Source organism: Bos indicus, chromosome 4 (assembly GCF_029378745.1).
Source record: "Bos indicus isolate NIAB-ARS_2022 breed Sahiwal x Tharparkar chromosome 4, NIAB-ARS_B.indTharparkar_mat_pri_1.0, whole genome shotgun sequence".
Taxonomy (NCBI): domain Eukaryota; kingdom Metazoa; phylum Chordata; class Mammalia; order Artiodactyla; family Bovidae; genus Bos; species Bos indicus.
Genome location: NC_091763.1, coordinates 44133420 through 44150635, shown reverse-complemented (window position 1 = coordinate 44150635; position 17216 = coordinate 44133420). Strand labels below are relative to the sequence as shown.

The window sequence follows — 17216 nt, the reverse complement described above, 5'->3', positions numbered from 1 at the left end:
TAGCCCCATGGAGCATCTGCAGCACTTAACTGACCACAAAGGCTCCTGGGGTCCTGGAGCAGCAGTGGGGCCCACGACACTGCCCACAGGGACCTGCTATGCCTTAGGGAAAATGTCATACCCCAGGAAGGGTGAGAGGGGCAGCTGGGCCTGGCTTCCTGCGTAAAACCATTTCCCAAATGAAACAAGTTTGCATGGCCTTGGTCAAGAAGAGAAGCACTGCTGACAAAAATTTTGTCATAAAGTTTGTAGACCAAGGAACTCTATCTTGCTTATATGAGATACATTATAGTCTGTCTCATTTGCAATGGAAAAATCTCATGATAAGCAACAGTGTTAACACCTTGAGGCAAACTACATTTTATAATCAACTGGCTTATCAAGTTATTCACAAACAAAAAATCAGCCTTCAGCAAAAGGAAAATATTTACATAATATTTGTTCAAAGGACTAATCATTAAAACAGATCCTATAGTACTTTCTGGTCACACAATTTCTGAAATTGTAGCTGAACAAAAGACCTCCTAAGGGCTTCCATGATCTGTCTGCAACTCACGTTCATTTCCTGCTGGCCTTATTTCCCACCACTCTGCCCTTGTTCACTCCAGTCCAGCCTCACTGACCTCACTATCCTGGAACAGCCAGGGAGTCTACCAAGCACTCTGGCCTCAGGGCCTTCATGCTGGCTGTTCCTTCTGCCAGAAATGCGCTTCCCCATGCTGCCGCTGCTTAGTTGCTTCAGTGGTGTCTGACTCTGCGACCCTATGGACTGCAGCCTGCCAGGCTCCTCTGTCCATGGGATTCTCTAGGCAAGAGTAGGTTGCCATACCCTCCTCCAGGGGATCTTCCTGACCCAGGGATCAAACCTGGGTCTCTTGCATTGCATAGATGCATGCTTGCTGCCCCCCTCCTTTCAGGTCTCTGTTTAAAAACTCCTAGGATCATCCCTCAAACTATCTGGGCTCAAATACTAACCTCTTCCCGACCTTTGGTACCAGCTTCTTTCTGCCTGTAGCACCTGTTTAGTCTGCAGGTGCTAACTGCCTTTTTTTAATATTTTTGTTATTCACTGTTATATTATTTTCTGTACTTTCTTGTTTACTTGGAAAAAATGCAAAGAACATGCCTGACATGACCTTTGCCTTTGTATTCTGAGATAAAGCTATTTGTAAATATGCTTGCAGTTTGACTTAGTAGTTCAATAAATCTTCATCTATCAAGTACTAAAAAGTATAATTTCATTACCTGGTTGAAGCTCATTACTCCTTCCTTCTTTAGCAGCTTGAACTAAACTTGTAGCTAATGGAAAAAGAAAAAAAAAATCCATTAGCAAACAATCTATGCAATGGCTTGTTAAAGTTTACCAGATAATACCCAGAATCAGTGAGGGCTCAAAGGATCTGTCAGTGGATGATCAAAGTAAAATACAAAGCACCCTTTATTGTAGGTAGACTCTACAGATTCTTTATTTCAAATCTTATCTCTAAAGTACATCTTTTCCCAGAATAATCAACTATTGTAAAAATTCAATACTTTGAAACTCAAAAAATATAGCTTAGTTCTCGACTTGTAGCAATAAAAGAGTTCAACTTACCCAGCAAAGTTTTCTCCTTGTTGACTGAGCAACTGACAACTTGCAAATCTTTCTCAAATGTATAGAGATGCTATTAAAACAGAAGTATTTTTTAATTTGGAGTTTCATGTTAAATAACAATTTTATGAATGCAAATCCCCACTCAGCTCTTTAGCAAGTATCACTGTGGCAAGCATTTTATTAAAGGACCACCAATGAACCAGTTTATCTATACTGAGAAGTTTCAGATTATTTTTTAAGAAAAAAGTTTGCTATTGTAGGCCATGTTTGGCACTGAAATTTAACCAGGAGACAACACAGTGTAGTGGTTAAAAGCACAGACCTTGAAGTCAAGCTAGACCCAGGCTCAAATCCTAATTCTGTCACTTGCTAGCTGTGTGACTTTGGATGAATTACTCAACCATTTTATCCTCCCATCAGCAAAATAGGAATCATGTTACTACCTATCTTGGGAGATTCTTAGAAGTGCTAAGTTAAATAATCCATGTGAGAATACTTACTACAATGTCTGCCACACATAATAAGCACTCAAGGGTGAGCAATTAGGATTATGAAGGCAAGTTAGCATTTTAATCAAATTACATAACTATGACATCATTAACTATGCCTAAGTGACTGTCACAAGTGCATCTCCTAAAGGATGCCCATATTTAGAACACTGGCAAAGTAATCTGCTATTTTTATTTAACCTGTATTTTATTTTCTTACTGTTTAAATGTTGCAAGATTCTATTTCCTGGAATATCAAAGAAAATTAAAACGGTCATGCAGAAGGAGGATGTGAGATGCAGACTGAGGAAATGGAGACAATCACAGTTATATTAAGCAAACTCTCTTAAAACATATTCAGGGTATAAGGAAAGATAGAATCTTAGACTTCAGGAGAGAATAAGTTAAGAGAAACAGTGACTAGCAGAACTATTACGAAGGTAAATAGTACTTGCAGACTAACAAAGCACTGAAAACATACTAGAATGCAATGGCCAAAAGTTGATAAAAAGAAGTCAGGAAAAGTAAACTTGAGTTAATAAGATAGCTCTGAATTCATGTGACAAATTATGGTTTCCTTTATTCTTGCTCTGAGGGATTCTTATTTATAAGTAAGAAGAGGCATGAATGTATATACTTAATTGTAACTGCTTCATCCTTACAATTATGTAATAACACACATAGTCTAATAAGTGTTTAAAACATGCAAACACTACCAAACAAAAAGTCTAAGTTCTCCATTATATTCACCCTATCCCAAACCCTTTTGAAAAAGAAACATTTTGTAATTTACTCTGTAGTCTTTCAGATCATTCAAAATGAGTTTTTAATATATTCACACACATATATATTATGTTATTTTCTTGCAAGTTTTTTATAAAACATAAATGGAATGCATTATCCTGGCAACTTGCTTTTTCATGTAATAATGTGTTTTGGAATGACTGTGACAGTGTACATTTATAGACTTCTCAGTCTCTTGATATTTACAAATTATTTTTACATAGACACAAAGGGACCTCCTCCCACTTGCCTCAAGAATTAGACAAGCCTGTCACATTAACCAATGTCTTATGTGAGCTGTCTGAGGAAAGATTAAGAAAAAGAAGCTGGTTCTACAACTGGATCTTTGAGAAGTAATGAGAAGAAAATCAGTGAAGTTCTGCAGAAGCAGAACTCAGAGGTCATTCTGACATTCTAAGCTTCTGGGAAACACACATCCTAGGGAGGCCACTGGACTTCCTACATTCCTACAGAATACTGGATAATTGGTTTGAACCTGTTCAGCTTAAATCTCAAAGGACTAAAAGACTACAGTTGACATTTGGTCCAGGAGTCCTCACATGTTGTTTTTTTTTTTTAAAGATAGTATAAAAGGACAAGAGAAGGAAGACAAAGAAATATAAAATAAATTTGTATCTTAAAAAAAGGAAAACCAAAGGCAGTAAAGTAACTGAAAACTAATGTATAATTTATGGTGATTTTTACCTCATTTTGTTTGGTTTGGTAATCATACAATCCAAAGAAGACATTTCCCTTATTGTCCTGAAAAGAAAAAATTAACTAGATGTTTATTAAAGGTCATTGTTTAGGAATTTACTAATTTTAAAAGAAATCTGCAATAATTCAACCAGTATTAGCAATAAGCACTCTAAAGGTAGCCTGCTGTGCATGTCAGAGAAGGACTGAACACGTTTCCGATGGCAACACAGGTCAAGCGGTGAAAGGGAACCATGAACACACAGCTCAGTGAGTTTGAGGGAGCCTGTCTACAGGACACAGCATAGTGAAGGAGCAAATCTTTTTCTACTTTCATTTATTTCTGTAAAAGAATATGAACGATGGATACTGAAAGTAGGTAGAATAAGTCCATGATAGTCTTAGAAGTAAAACTTCTTTGCAAATAGATGGCAAAACAATGGAAAACAGGGACAGATTTTATTTTCTTGGGCTCCAAAATCACTGTGAATGGTGACTGCAGCCATGAAATAAAAAGATGCTTGCTCCTTGGAAGAAAAGCTATAACAAGTCAAGACAGTGTATTAAAAAGCAGAGACATTACTTTGCTGACAAAGGTCTGTACAGTCAAAGCTATGGTTTTTCCAGTTGTCATGTACAGATGTGAGAGCTGGACAATAATAAAGGCTGAGCACCGAAGAATTGATGCCTTCAAACTGTGGTGTTGGAGAAGACTCTTGAGAGCCCCTTGGACTGAAAGGAGATCAAAACCAGTCAATCCTAAAAGAAATCAACCCTGAATATTCATTGGGAAGACTGATGTTGAAGCTGAAGCTCCAATACTCTGGCCACCTGATGAGAAGAACTGACTTATTAGAAAAGACCCTGATGCCGGGAAAGACTGAAGGCAGGAAGAGAAGGGGATGGCAGAGGATGAGATGGTTGGATGGCATTACCAACTCAATGGACATGAGTTTGAGCAAACTCTGGGAGATGGCAAAAGACAGGGAAGCTTGGCAAAGAGTCAGACATGACTAAGCGACTGAACAATGACCAAAAACTTCATGAATCATAGAATTCCTTGAATGTAGCATCCTCATGGATACAACTTAAAATAACTTCTTTAAGCAAAAAAAGTACAGTAATACAACTTGCAAAGCAAACTGGCCACCAATTATTCTTTCATGTTTCACTATTACGGTAAAATTATCCACGAAGTTAAATTTTCTTTCCTTAGAACAGTTAACATTGAAAACACACTGTTAAATAATAATGCCTCAAAACCCTGAGTATACAGAAATCTGAACAGATGATGTACAGTAATAATATTTAATGTTTTCTCAAAGATAAAAACTTAACATATTGATTAAGTTTAAATATCTCTTACTTGGCATTTTTCCTCTAGAGGATGAAACTGTTCATTTATTCAAAACCTTTGAGCACTGTATCAGACATTGGGTATAGTTTTATTTTATTTAAAAAAGAAAAAATATTACATAAGACTGAATTTCAATTACCCTATTCAATCTCACAAAATAAAAAAAAAGTCATATGTTAAAGATTAAATGCCAACAAGTCTTATTCACTATACCTTCTAAAGATAAAGCATAAAAGTCTGTTGAAAAAAAATACATATATATATAAATGGTTAAAGAGTAAATTTTATGTTAAGTATATGTGTGTGTGCTTAGCTGCTCTTTGTGTTCAATGCTTTGTGATCCCATGACTGCTTTGCTCCTTTATCCATGGAGATTCTCCAGGCAAGAATACTGGAGTGGGTTGTCATACCCTCCTCGTGTTATGTATATTCTACCTCAATTTAAAAAAGAATATAGACTTACCTTATAGGTATAAATAATATTTCTGTTTCGTTCAACATTTAGTACACGTAAGCACTCATAATTGTTTTCTAAAACACCTAAAACAGAAATAATCATAAATTAATATCTAGAAGGAGATGTTTAAAAACATATCTAACAATGGTGAATGGAACTGTTTCCTTAATTTCTCTTTCTATTTTCTCATTATTAGTGTATAGGAATGCAAGGGATTTCTGTGTGTTGATTTTATATCCTGCAACTTTACTATATTCATTGATTAGCTCTAGTAATTTTATGGTGGAGTCTTTAGGGTTTTCTATGTAGAGGATCATGTCATCTGCAAACAGTGAGAGTTTGACTTCTTTTCCAATTTGGATTCCATTCACCATTGCAACGAAAAGAATAAAATACTTAAGAATATATCTACCTAAAGAAACTAAAGACCTATATATAGAAAACTATAAAACACTGATGAAAGAAATCAAAGAGGACACTAATAGATGGAGAAATATACCATGTTCATGGATCGGAAGAATCAATATAGTGAAAATGAGTATACTACCCAAAACAATCTATAGATTCAATGCAATCCCTATCAAGCTACCAATGGTATTTTTCACAGAGCTAGAACAAATAATTTCACAATTTGTATGGAAATACAAAAAAGCTCGAATAGCCAAAGCGATCTTGAGAAAGAAGAATGGAACTGGAGGAATCAACCTGCCTGACTTCAGCCTCTACTACAAAGCCACAGTCATCAAGACAGTATGGTACTGGCACAAAGACAGAAATATAGATCAGTGGAACAAAATAGAAAGCCCAGAGATAAACCCACACACCTATGGACACCTTATCTTTGACAAAGGAGGCAAAAATATACAGTGGAGAAAAGACAATCTCTTTAACAAGTGGTGCTGGGAAAACTGGTCAACCACTTGTAAAAGAATGAAACTAGAACACTTTCTAACACCTTACACAAAAATAAATTCAAAATGGATTAAAGATCTAAACGTAAGACCAGAAACTATAAAAATCTTAGAGGAGAACATAGGCAAAACACTCTCCGACATACATCACAGCAGGATCCTCTATGATCCACCTCCCAGAATACTGGAAATAAAAGCAAAAATAAAGAAATGGGATCTAATTAAAATTAAAAGCTTCCGCACAACAAAAGAAACTATAAGCAAGGTGAAAAGACAGCCTTCAGAATGGGAGAAAATAATAGCAAATGAAGCAACTGACAACTAATCTCAAAAATATATAAGCAACTCCTGCAGCTCAATTCCAGAAAAATAAATGACCCAATCAAAAAATGGGCCAAAGATCTAAATAGACATTTCTCCAAAGAAGACATACAGATGGCTAACAAACACATGAAAAGATGCTCAACATCACTTATTATCAGAGAAATGCAAATCAAAACCACTATGAGGTACCATTTCACACCAGTCAGAATGGCTGCGATCCAAAAGTCTACAAGCAATAAATGCTGGAGAGGGTGTGGAGAAAAGGGAACCCTCTTACACTGTTGGTGGGAATGCAAACTAGTACAGCCACTATGGAGAACAGTGTGGAGATTCCTTAAAATACTGGAAATAGAACTGCCATACAACCCAGCAATCCCACTGCTGGGCATACACATCGAGGAAACCAGAATTGAAAGAGACACGTGTACCCCAATGTTCATCGCAGCACTGTTTATAATAGCCAGGCCATGGAAGCAACCTAGATGTCCATCAGCAGATGAATGGATAAGAAAGCTGTGGTACATATACACAATGGAATATTACTCAGCCATTAAAAAGAATACATTTGAATCAGTTTTAATGAGGTGGATGAAACTGGAGCCTATTATACAGAGTGAAGTAAGCCAGAAGGAAAAACACCAATATAGTATACTAACGCATACATAAGGAATTTAGAAAGATGGTAACGACAACCTTGTATGTGAGACAGCAAAAGAGACACAGATGTATAGAACAGTCTTTTGGACTCTGTGGGAGAGGGAGGTGGGGGATGATTTGGGACAATGGCATTAAAACATATATAATATCATATAAGAAAAAAAATAATAAAATTAAAAAATTAAAAAAAAACATATCTAACAAAAATATATTTGCATTAGATTTTAAAAGCCAAATACAAAAGAACACTGATAATTCCCTCATATAGAGCTTAAAAACAGGCAAAGCTAATCTATTTTACTGGAGATCAGATTAGTAATGACCTTTAAGGAAGAGGAAAGTAGTGATTATCAAGTATCTCAAGGAAATCTTGCTAATGGAAGTGTACATTGGACAAAACTAGCAGAATCTACTAAGGCTGAATATATATGGCTCAACAATTGTCTGTGTACTTATATCTCATCAGAAGTATATACATAATTTGGCAAATGACACATATGAAATATACAGCACTATGATTCATAATAGCCAAAACTGGAAACCCAAAATATTCATCAAGCAAAGAACTAATAAATCATGATATATTCAAACAATGGAATGTTATGTAACAATAAGAATTAATTAACTTGCTATAAAATACATACATACATAAATAATTGAGTAAAGGAAACTCATATTTTCATTCCTCCCCAAAAGGCACAAACTGTATGATTTAATTTATACACAAGTTTCAAAAACTGGCAAAAAGAATCTATGGTGCTAGATGAATGACAGCTGAAAAGGAATATGAAGGGGATCTTTGGGGTTCTATTAATGTTCTCCTTCCTGCTCTGAGTGCTGGTTCCACGGAGGTGCCTTACTTTGTGACAATTAACTGACCTGTGCTCTGTGATCTGTATACTTTTCTGTATGAAGGCCATCTTCAATGACAGATATAAAGATTGTTTACACAAAACATTTAACTTGTAAGTTAACTGATCATCACCTTTCTTCTAAAATTTTAGGATATTCCTCTGAATTCTACAGTTAAAGGATTTAAACACTGGTTAGAAACAGCATCAATAATTATCATCATTAATCAGAGAGAAATGCATATTTCCCCAATTTCCTCAAAATAAATTGCTTAAACTTGACTCATCTTCCCCACACAAGAATAGTGTTTTTGATGTTAAAATATCATGTTGATTATGACAAATACCAATATTCAGAAAAAAAATATGCAAAATACCCTATAAATCAGAGCAAACTTCAGCCTGTATTCCTGATTAAAAAGGAAAAATCAAGATACAAAATCAGGATAATTGGTGAGCTCAATCCCTGCACTGGAGCTGGCAGTGGGAAACATTTAGAAAGGCAAAGAGCAGGTTCACTGAGAACCCAGGAATCATCCTGCAATCTCTCTTCCAAACTCTTTACAGAAAGAAACTACGTGGATTGTCTGCAGACAAGGCAAAGGGAGGGGCAAGTGTTGCTTATATATGTGTATATACAACTTTCAATGTCTAGTGAGGTATCAGAAACACTTCTCAAGGATTAAAAAAAAATAATCCCTTGGTCTCTTAGGATAATAGTATGATTCAGTTGGCTTACTGCTGAATAGCAAAGAAAAGGTAAACAGAATGAACTGTTTCCTCTATCATACTTATAATAGGAAAATGGGTAATTACTGAAAAATCCTTTAAGGTAGATTTTGCAGACATCTAAAGAGAATTTCTGTGAGTTATTTTTCATCCTGCATATGACTCAAAACTCCTGGAATGTAATGTGTCAATATTTTGCAAAGTATTTTTTTTTTCTTTCCAGATTATAAGGATGCTGGGACTTTCTCAAAAGTACACTTAAAAGGTTTTAACTAAGATAAGAAACTCCTTTATAAGAATCTTGCTAAGAAAATCCAATTTCCTTGCAAAAGCACACCTATTTTCAAATCACTATAATATTAAGAGAAAAAAAAAGTCTTCAACAAGTGCAGATTACAAATGATATATGCTTATTCCATTAACTCAGGGGTTCTCAAGGCTGGTTGTGTCAGAATCATCAGGGGAAATTTTGAAAGAACATGGATGCCCAAATCCTGCCCCCAAATATTCTGATTTTTTTGAGCTGGTAAAGGTCCTGCTCTCTCCTGTGTGTGTTTTTAAGTTCACTTTGTTATTCCAATGGGCAGCCAGAACTGAGAACCACTGAAGTACATATTTACAATATACATTAAACAATATTTATTAGACAGCACAATTATAACCAGCTTACAATGTAATCATTATATACAGATTTGAAGGAAATAATAAAAATTATGCCTTCATGGGTCTATTAGGGAGCAATGATTGCAGTCTTAAATAATTCTGCAGTTAAGCACATGGTTCTCATCTCTATGACATTTGCATTAGATAAATTTGGCAATACTGGAAATCCAGACACTGGCATCTCACCACACACTATAAACCCACTAGCCCTTCCTCTTCAGATTAGCTGCTCATGGTTTAGACACACCCTTTTAAAAGACTTATTCAATAACCTCTTTGCTTATTCATTCTGACTATTCTCCCACAGTTCATCATTGGAAAGTCCAGGAGGAAGTTTAGCAATTTCAAATGAGGAAATGTGGTTTAGTTTTACAGTTAGTTAAATCAGAGTTCATGAAGAAAAATGTAGCATTTTGATAGTTACTTGCATAAAAGTAAATCTATTATAAAAAAAAATAAGTAGATACTAAGGGTGTTGGCAAAGTTACAGCTCATGTGAAATTTAAGCTGGTTTGCCACATAGTCTCATCCAGCTCAGTGTATTCTGTGCTAAACACCAGTGATTTCACTTTAAAAGAAGATGTTTACCAAGTATGCAGATTTGGTCTCCAACTGCTATGAAATAAGATAAATCTCATATAAAAGTATTTCTTTTCTTTCTAATGACTATTGGAGCATGGGGAGTCTCACAGCCTTATACAAAAATTTGAACTAGTTTCTAAAATACAGATCAAGGAGTGTTAAAATATGATTATACCTATGACATTTCTATTCTGTAAATAATTCACATAAATCCTCCTGCTCAACATGACTAGGTGCTATAATTCCTAAACTTATGAAGTAAACATCATTATGTGATTTATATTTCATATTCTGGATAAAATGAGGAAAATCAAGGGTGGGGTGATGAAGCCAGAAAGAGAAGAGACTCAGAAAAGGAGACTAGGAAAGTAGGGGGAGGAACAGTGAACAGGAAGGACAGTGGCAAGAGAAGACTGAAACAATAAAGAAAAATAACGTGGCAAAGCCAATCCTCTAGCCCCCGAATCTGTTTGGGGGTATCTAGGAGGCAACAACAAAAGCACTACCCTTGAGGCAGTCACCTGGTACAATATATCACTTCCCTGGAAAAGATGAATAATTACAATATTAGAAAGAATAATCAGTCTGGAATATTACTAAATTCTAACAAATTCACAAATCTAGTGCTAATTGAAGCAGACAAGGAGACACAGAAATGGAAACCCACATTCTTCCTGGTCTTAAGTATATGTGACATTGAAACCTCAGAAAATTCACATACCACAGACTTTTTCTTAAGTTTCCTGAGGATCTGATGTATTCCAAGAGATTAAGCATTAGACACAAAAATTAATATATAAAATCTATTATATTGCTACATACCAGTAATAGTACATATAATGTTTTTAAATGTGCCATTTATGAGAGCAACAAAAACTAATAATAGCCCAGGAGTAAATCTAGTAAATTTTCATGGAGAAAATTCTAAAACTTGTTAAGAGTCATAAAAAGGCTCTAAATAAATAACAGGCTATATACTTTGTTCACAATTGGGAAGATTTAATATCGTAAAGATGCAACTTCTCCCCTAGCTGATCTATAGATTCAATGTAACTCAAATTAAAAAATCCAACAGACTTTTTGGTGAAATCTGACAGGGTGATTCCAAAATCTAAATGTAAGAACAAGGAGCATAAAATAGCCAAGAGGACCCCAACAGAGACTGAGGTGAGGAGACGTACCAATTACCAAGACTTAACAGAAAGATAGTTACTAAGGTGTCTTCACCTTATATTGACCAATGGAACAAAATTTAAAACCCAGAAAAGAAGACTCACATGCATACGGAAACATGATGTTTAAAGGAAGTGGTTTTGCTGTCAATGAGAAAAGGTAGGGCTATCTGGTTAATGACCGTAGAACTACTAGCTATTAACAGAGAAAAACAATGCAGTTGACAAAAGAATATTTTAACACATGTAAGCTATAGATAATAACAAAATAAAACCATGTAACGACCACCCAGCTTAAAAGTAACAGATATCAAGACTACTTCTAAAGGCTCCAGTGTTCCCCTGATTCCTATATCACATTACATACAGAAATACATTCCAGGTAAATTTAAAAAATAACAAAATTCAAAAAGAAAAGCTTTAAAGCTTTTAGAAGTTAATATAAAAATGTCTTAATGGCTTCTAAGTTTCTTTAAAATATTCCAAAAGCACAAACCATAAAGGAAAAACACTCACAAATTAGACTACATTATAATCAAGAACTCTTATTTATTCAAGGTAATTACAAACTGAAAAAAAAAAAAAAAAAAAAAACATATATGATAAACAAAGGACTAGAATCCAGAGTGAAGAATGCCTTAAAGTCTATATGAAAAAAAAAAAAAAAACCCATAACAGAAAAATAGACAAAAGGATGAACACCCTACAGAAGAAACACAAATAGCCAGTTAAGTATATATAGAGAGATGCTCAACCTCAGACCATAAAGATGTATTATTTAGACCCACCAGTCTGACAAGAAATTAAACACTTGGAAAAATCAAGAGCTTGTAAAGATATTGAGTACCAAAAATATTTTGATAACACAAATGATACAAGTATTGTGGATAGCAATTTGGTACTACCCAGGAGGTAACCCAGTGGATAAAGAATCTGTCTTCAATGTCTTAGATGCAGGAGACACAGGTTCTACCTCTGGGTCAGGAAGATCCCATAGAAAAGGGCATGGCAACCACTTCAGCATTCTTGCCTGGAGAATCCCATGGACAGAGAAGCCCGACAGGCTTCAGTCCATAGGGTCACAAAGAGTCAGACACAACTGCAGCAATTGAGCACATAGGAAAAGTGAAGGTGTGCATAGCCTGTGACTCAGCAACCTCACTGTCAGACATCTATCCTAGAGAAACTTGAACCAGGTGATGTGCACAAGGTTAGTAAAAGCCTTGAATATAACAGCAAACCCCAGAAACCTCCCAAATGTCACCATCAGGAAAAGGATAAGTAAGATGGGTTCCGTAGGAAACACCCTGAGACACTTTAGTACACAGTATATTTACTAGATTGTGCTTATTAAAGTGGGATTAATGTCTGTAACAGGAAGGAGAAGCAGGATCGGGGTGGGGGGAAGAAGTCAAGCTGTAATAAAGGTCCAGTGGCCTCAGATGACGTTGAGGTCTTCCATCAAGAACGCTCCAGAATTGAAATGAATTGCCACCGTTGTCCCACGTGAGTCAAAATGCCCAGGCTTTTATATCCTACCTGAACCCCTTATTAGAGGAGGGCACACCTAAAGGGGCATAAACTTGGGTGATACAGCCCTCTGCCGAGGCCATCCCTGAAGATGCTGAAAGCTGAGGGCTCTGCTGCCACGTTCACAGCACCTGGGACAAGCCCTTCCTTGAAACAAAGATCTAAGCAGTGCATCTCCATGTTTACGATATTGTATAGGCACACAAAAGGAATACTATACAGCAGTGAAAAGTAATGCCCTGTAGCAGTCAACATGGCACTAGTGGTAAAGAACCTGCTTGCCAATGCACGAGATATAAGAGATCCAGGTTTGATCCCTGGGTTTGGAAGATCCCCTGGAGGAGGGCATGGTAACCCACTCCAGTATTCTTGCCTGGAGAATCCCACGGACAGAGGAGCCTGGCAGGCTACAGTCCATGGTATCGCAAAGAGTCAGACATCACTGAAGCAATTCATCACACATCACATACCAGTCAACATGGATAAATCTTACAATACTGATCAGGAAAAAAAAGCAGAAAGAATACATATGATATTCTTTCACTTACTTAAAGTTCACAAACAAGAAAATGAAATGATATTTTGCTTAGGGAGATAGATACAGGTTAAAACTACCAATAAGATTGAAGGAATGTGAAAATATAAAAGTTTACATGGTTGTAGGCAACAACATATAGATGAGACATATGAAGAGAAATAGGATCAAATAGGGAGAACCAAGAACCGTCAAAAGTCTTGCTCTTGTTCTATTTTTAAGACAGGTATATGGTTTTGCTTTTATATTATTTATAGCTTACATGTGTTAAAATATTCTTTTGTATAACTGTTTTAATTTTTTTTTAAAGAAAAAATATTTTCTTCATTTATTTCAGGAGAAATAATTTCCCCAAAGTTCAACTCAGAACCAGGAACAGAGGCAGTAACCAAATCTGGTCTCCTTATTTCTTAACCCTTATTGACTAAAATGCTATCCCACTGAATTTCTGCCTGGCTAACTTAGCCTAGCTCTCTGGCTATTTTGCCAGAAATATGTCATACATCAGGTGTACTACTTAGCACCACTAAGAAATCTTCAACTGTATTTATTTATGTAAGAACATTAAGGCTTCAAATTTAGAGAGTAAGTGTGCAGAGAGGAGACTTACAATGGTATAATTATTCATAATTTACATTTGAACAGCTGCGACTTTGAAAGGAAAATAATTTACACAAATGTGTGGAGTCAGAGCTGTGCTAGAGATAAAATAGAATTCCAGATTCCTCTGCCAGTGCTACAAATTACAGCAGCAGAAGAATTAACTTGTGGGGTTTTTTAAGCTGCCACTAGTGATTATCAGAAGTAACAATGTCTTTTAGGATAACAGGGCTAATATTTTTGCCAAGCTGCTCTGTAGGAGCAAAATACTACCAATATGAGAAAAAGCTGGTATTCCTAGTAAGTTTACTTTCTGAGGACCCAAGGGTATCTGCTGTTTGGTGGAATGTCAATGTACAAGTCTATGTGTCTTCACAGATGGATTAAAGACACAAGGAAGCCAAAATCTAACTGGCTCACACACTGCTTTTCAATCACATTACTGAAACATAAGGCTGTGGCATTTCACACTTCATCTAACTTCTCATTCTCGAGCACCTGCCACTTAGCTATATAAGGAGATGGTCCAGAGAAAAGGGGCTTCCCAGGTGGCGCAGTGGTAAAGAATCTGCCTGCCAATACAGGAGACTCAAGAGACACAGGTTTGACCCCTGGATTGGGCAGATCCCTTGGAAATGGCAACCAGCTCCATATTCTTGCCTGGAAAATTACATGGACAGAGGAGCCTGGTAGGCTATAGTTCACCGAGTCACAAAGAGTCGTACATGATTGAGAACACATGCCAGAGAAAGGACTTTTGTGTTGAAAAGCACAAACCTTCAGAAACTCTTTAGACATCCAGGAGACTTTTTTAAATGCAGCACCTTCCCACCCCCTACCCCGCCAAAGTTAGCCTTTACTAATAATGACACTAGTCGTTAGTCAAACTCACTAGTCAAACTGGAGTCTTGAGCTAGACAAAGATGACTATGTATTTGGAACCAAGACAGCCAACATGCCAAAACAAGGAACCCTACAAATATTCAGCTAAAACCACAGGACAGAAAACTTTCTCCAGTGATGAGGGGAAAGGAGTTGTAGATACCGGTAATTTGATAGCTGTGTCCCAAAAAATGCCTTCCAGCAGTCTACAGTGCTTAAGGAAAACCAGAAGTGGGGGGAATACACTGAAGTGGCTAGCTCCCTGTGCACAACTGGGATTCCAGGGTACATTGCTTAGAACCTGAACCCAAGCCCTGAAGATGCAACATTATGTGAAGCAAACTTCTCTTCTTACAAAATAACCTGAGAAATCACGGAGTTCCCCTTCTTTAAAGTTTCAATTGATCAATGCTGGGAAGGCTCAAAAGTCACTTTTCACTCCCTCAAAATCAAAGGATTTCTGAGACATATGAAAACCAAAGCCTCAAGTGCAGGGAATGTATTCCAATCCACCCTGAGAAAGTAGGGCAGGACACCTGAGCATCTTTTCTTTCTCATAAAGTAAGACCTTCCAGCCCCTAGTCTTGCTAGATCCCCTACCCGGGTGACAAATCTTTTTAAAACAGGTGAGATGTGAATGAAGCATAGAGAACCACCCTCTCCCACTCCCCACAGCCTTGCGCCAGGGGAACAGAGCCTGGGCAGCTGTTCCTCCGCCTGATGAGATGATGCTTAGGGTACCACGAGTGTCCCCTGCCTTTCTGCTTAAGGTGACTTACTGTGGGCAATCAGTAAGCCAGAAGATGGAGGACTCGCCAGAAGAAGCGGTATAGCTCGGCCGAGACTTTGCCCGGGAGCTGCCCCTCCAACCTTCACCCAGCGGCCCGGGGTGAGGATGACAAAGCCCAGACTCTAAAGAGGGCAACGTTCCCCTTTCAGGACCAAACTTCACAGGCTGGCAGGGGGCACAGGCTGCCGCTTTGGGTCGGTGCTCACCACTTGAGCGCAGCCCGGGAATCCCTAGATATGAATGACTGTCCCGCCTCCACTCCCCCCACGGCCCCCCGGCCGGACGCGCCCCCCGCCCCGCCCCCCGGCCGGACGCGCGCCTACAGCACCTGGGCCGCCGCCTCGGGCCCCGGCGGCCGCTGACGCCGCCAGCTGCACCCGCAGCCACGGGAGCACGTCCTTCTCGAGATCGAAGTCGGCGATCAGACGGAGAGCCATAGCCTGGACACGGCCACGGAGCGGCCCGCACCGCGGGCATTCCCGGCCCTCCGCGCACCACCGCGCCGGACTCCCGCCCCTCCTTCTCTCCCCTCCCCAGTCCCCCCCGCCAACCCCCCCGCCCCCCCTCGCCGCCACTTTCGGTTCCGCCGCCTCCGGGGCCCGAGAAGCCCCAGCACCGCCTCCTCCCGGCCCGCGCCGCGCACGCGAGCCTCGAGCTGTGCACACCCGGCTGGGGGGAAGGGAGACTGCGGCGCGGGGATCAGACCCCACCCGACCCCAAACCCGCCGCTGGCACCCTCCAGGCTGAAGGCAGAGAAGGAGGATTTGGTCTTTTAAGAGCTGTGGATGTCAATGTATGGCAAAAACCACTACAATATTGTAAAGTAATTAGCCTCCAATTAAAAAAAAAAAAAAAGCTGTGGAGATGTGGCTGGACCGATGGTTCCCAAATTATGCTGCACGTTACATGTGGGCACTAGGTGTTTGGGGTTTTGTTGTTTTTGTCTCTTTTAATGCCCAGGTGAGTCCATTGTGCAACAAAGTTCAGAAACCAGTTGGCTAGAGAGAGGTAATAGCTGGTTCACCTGAGAAGTTTCAGGTCCATCGCCAGGGCCAAAGCGGCTGGCGATTCGGGCCTATTCGACCCAATTTCAGGGTGACGGTGTTTTATTAGTATTATTTAGGTAGTCAGTAGCAGCGAGGAGTGTGTGAAGAAGATGATTCTATTTTAAGAGAGACGTGGAGACGCTGGAAAGGGTCAGTTGGCTCAACACAAACAGGTCCTCTGCCTGTTTACCAGATCGTTCCCTACATTGGCTTGAAGGAAGCTGAATTAAGGCTCCCTTTGCACTTTGTCTTTTACAAGTGCTCTCCTTCCTCCAAGGTCACCGTCACTCGGGACACCATCTCACCCCCATACAAGTACAAACAAGTCCAGTATGGTTTTTTGTTTGTTTGTTTTGTTTTTAATCGTGCCACTCAGCTTTCTTTCCAACTGAGAGTGTTCTGTCACTACTGCTTGCTGTACCTTTGGCACTGCAGATCCAACCCATCCTGAACATGAATGCCAAGTTATTACTCTCCCTCAAAGCTGTCTTCATGTCCCTATGTAAAGACCTGGAGGAAAGCCGACCCCAGGAACAAGTGCCTATGCTTTACCTGACCCTTCCAGCCTT

General features: G+C 38.6%; 1 protein-coding gene across 3 annotated transcripts in view; it reads right to left on the bottom strand.

Moving 5' to 3' along the window:
* The window catches only part of GSAP (gamma-secretase activating protein), a 101117-nt gene extending 84990 nt beyond the window's left edge, over window positions 1-16127 (bottom strand). Inside the window, exons 1-5 of one of the 3 annotated variants that reach the window (XM_070787702.1) lie at window positions 15930-16127; window positions 5382-5458; window positions 3571-3627; window positions 1595-1664; window positions 1246-1299 (exon numbers count right to left, since the gene is read on the bottom strand). In XM_070787702.1, the coding sequence (XP_070643803.1) occupies window positions 1246-1299; window positions 1595-1664; window positions 3571-3627; window positions 5382-5458; window positions 15930-16038 (367 nt within the window). In that variant the 5' untranslated portion in view covers window positions 16039-16127. Of the gene's footprint in view, window positions 1-1245; window positions 1300-1594; window positions 1665-3570; window positions 3628-5381; window positions 5459-15929 lie in introns of those variants that run through there. The other 2 variants (XM_070787701.1, XM_070787703.1) reach the window with 2 other exon arrangements.
* Between the last annotated feature and the right edge of the window lie 1089 nt (window positions 16128-17216).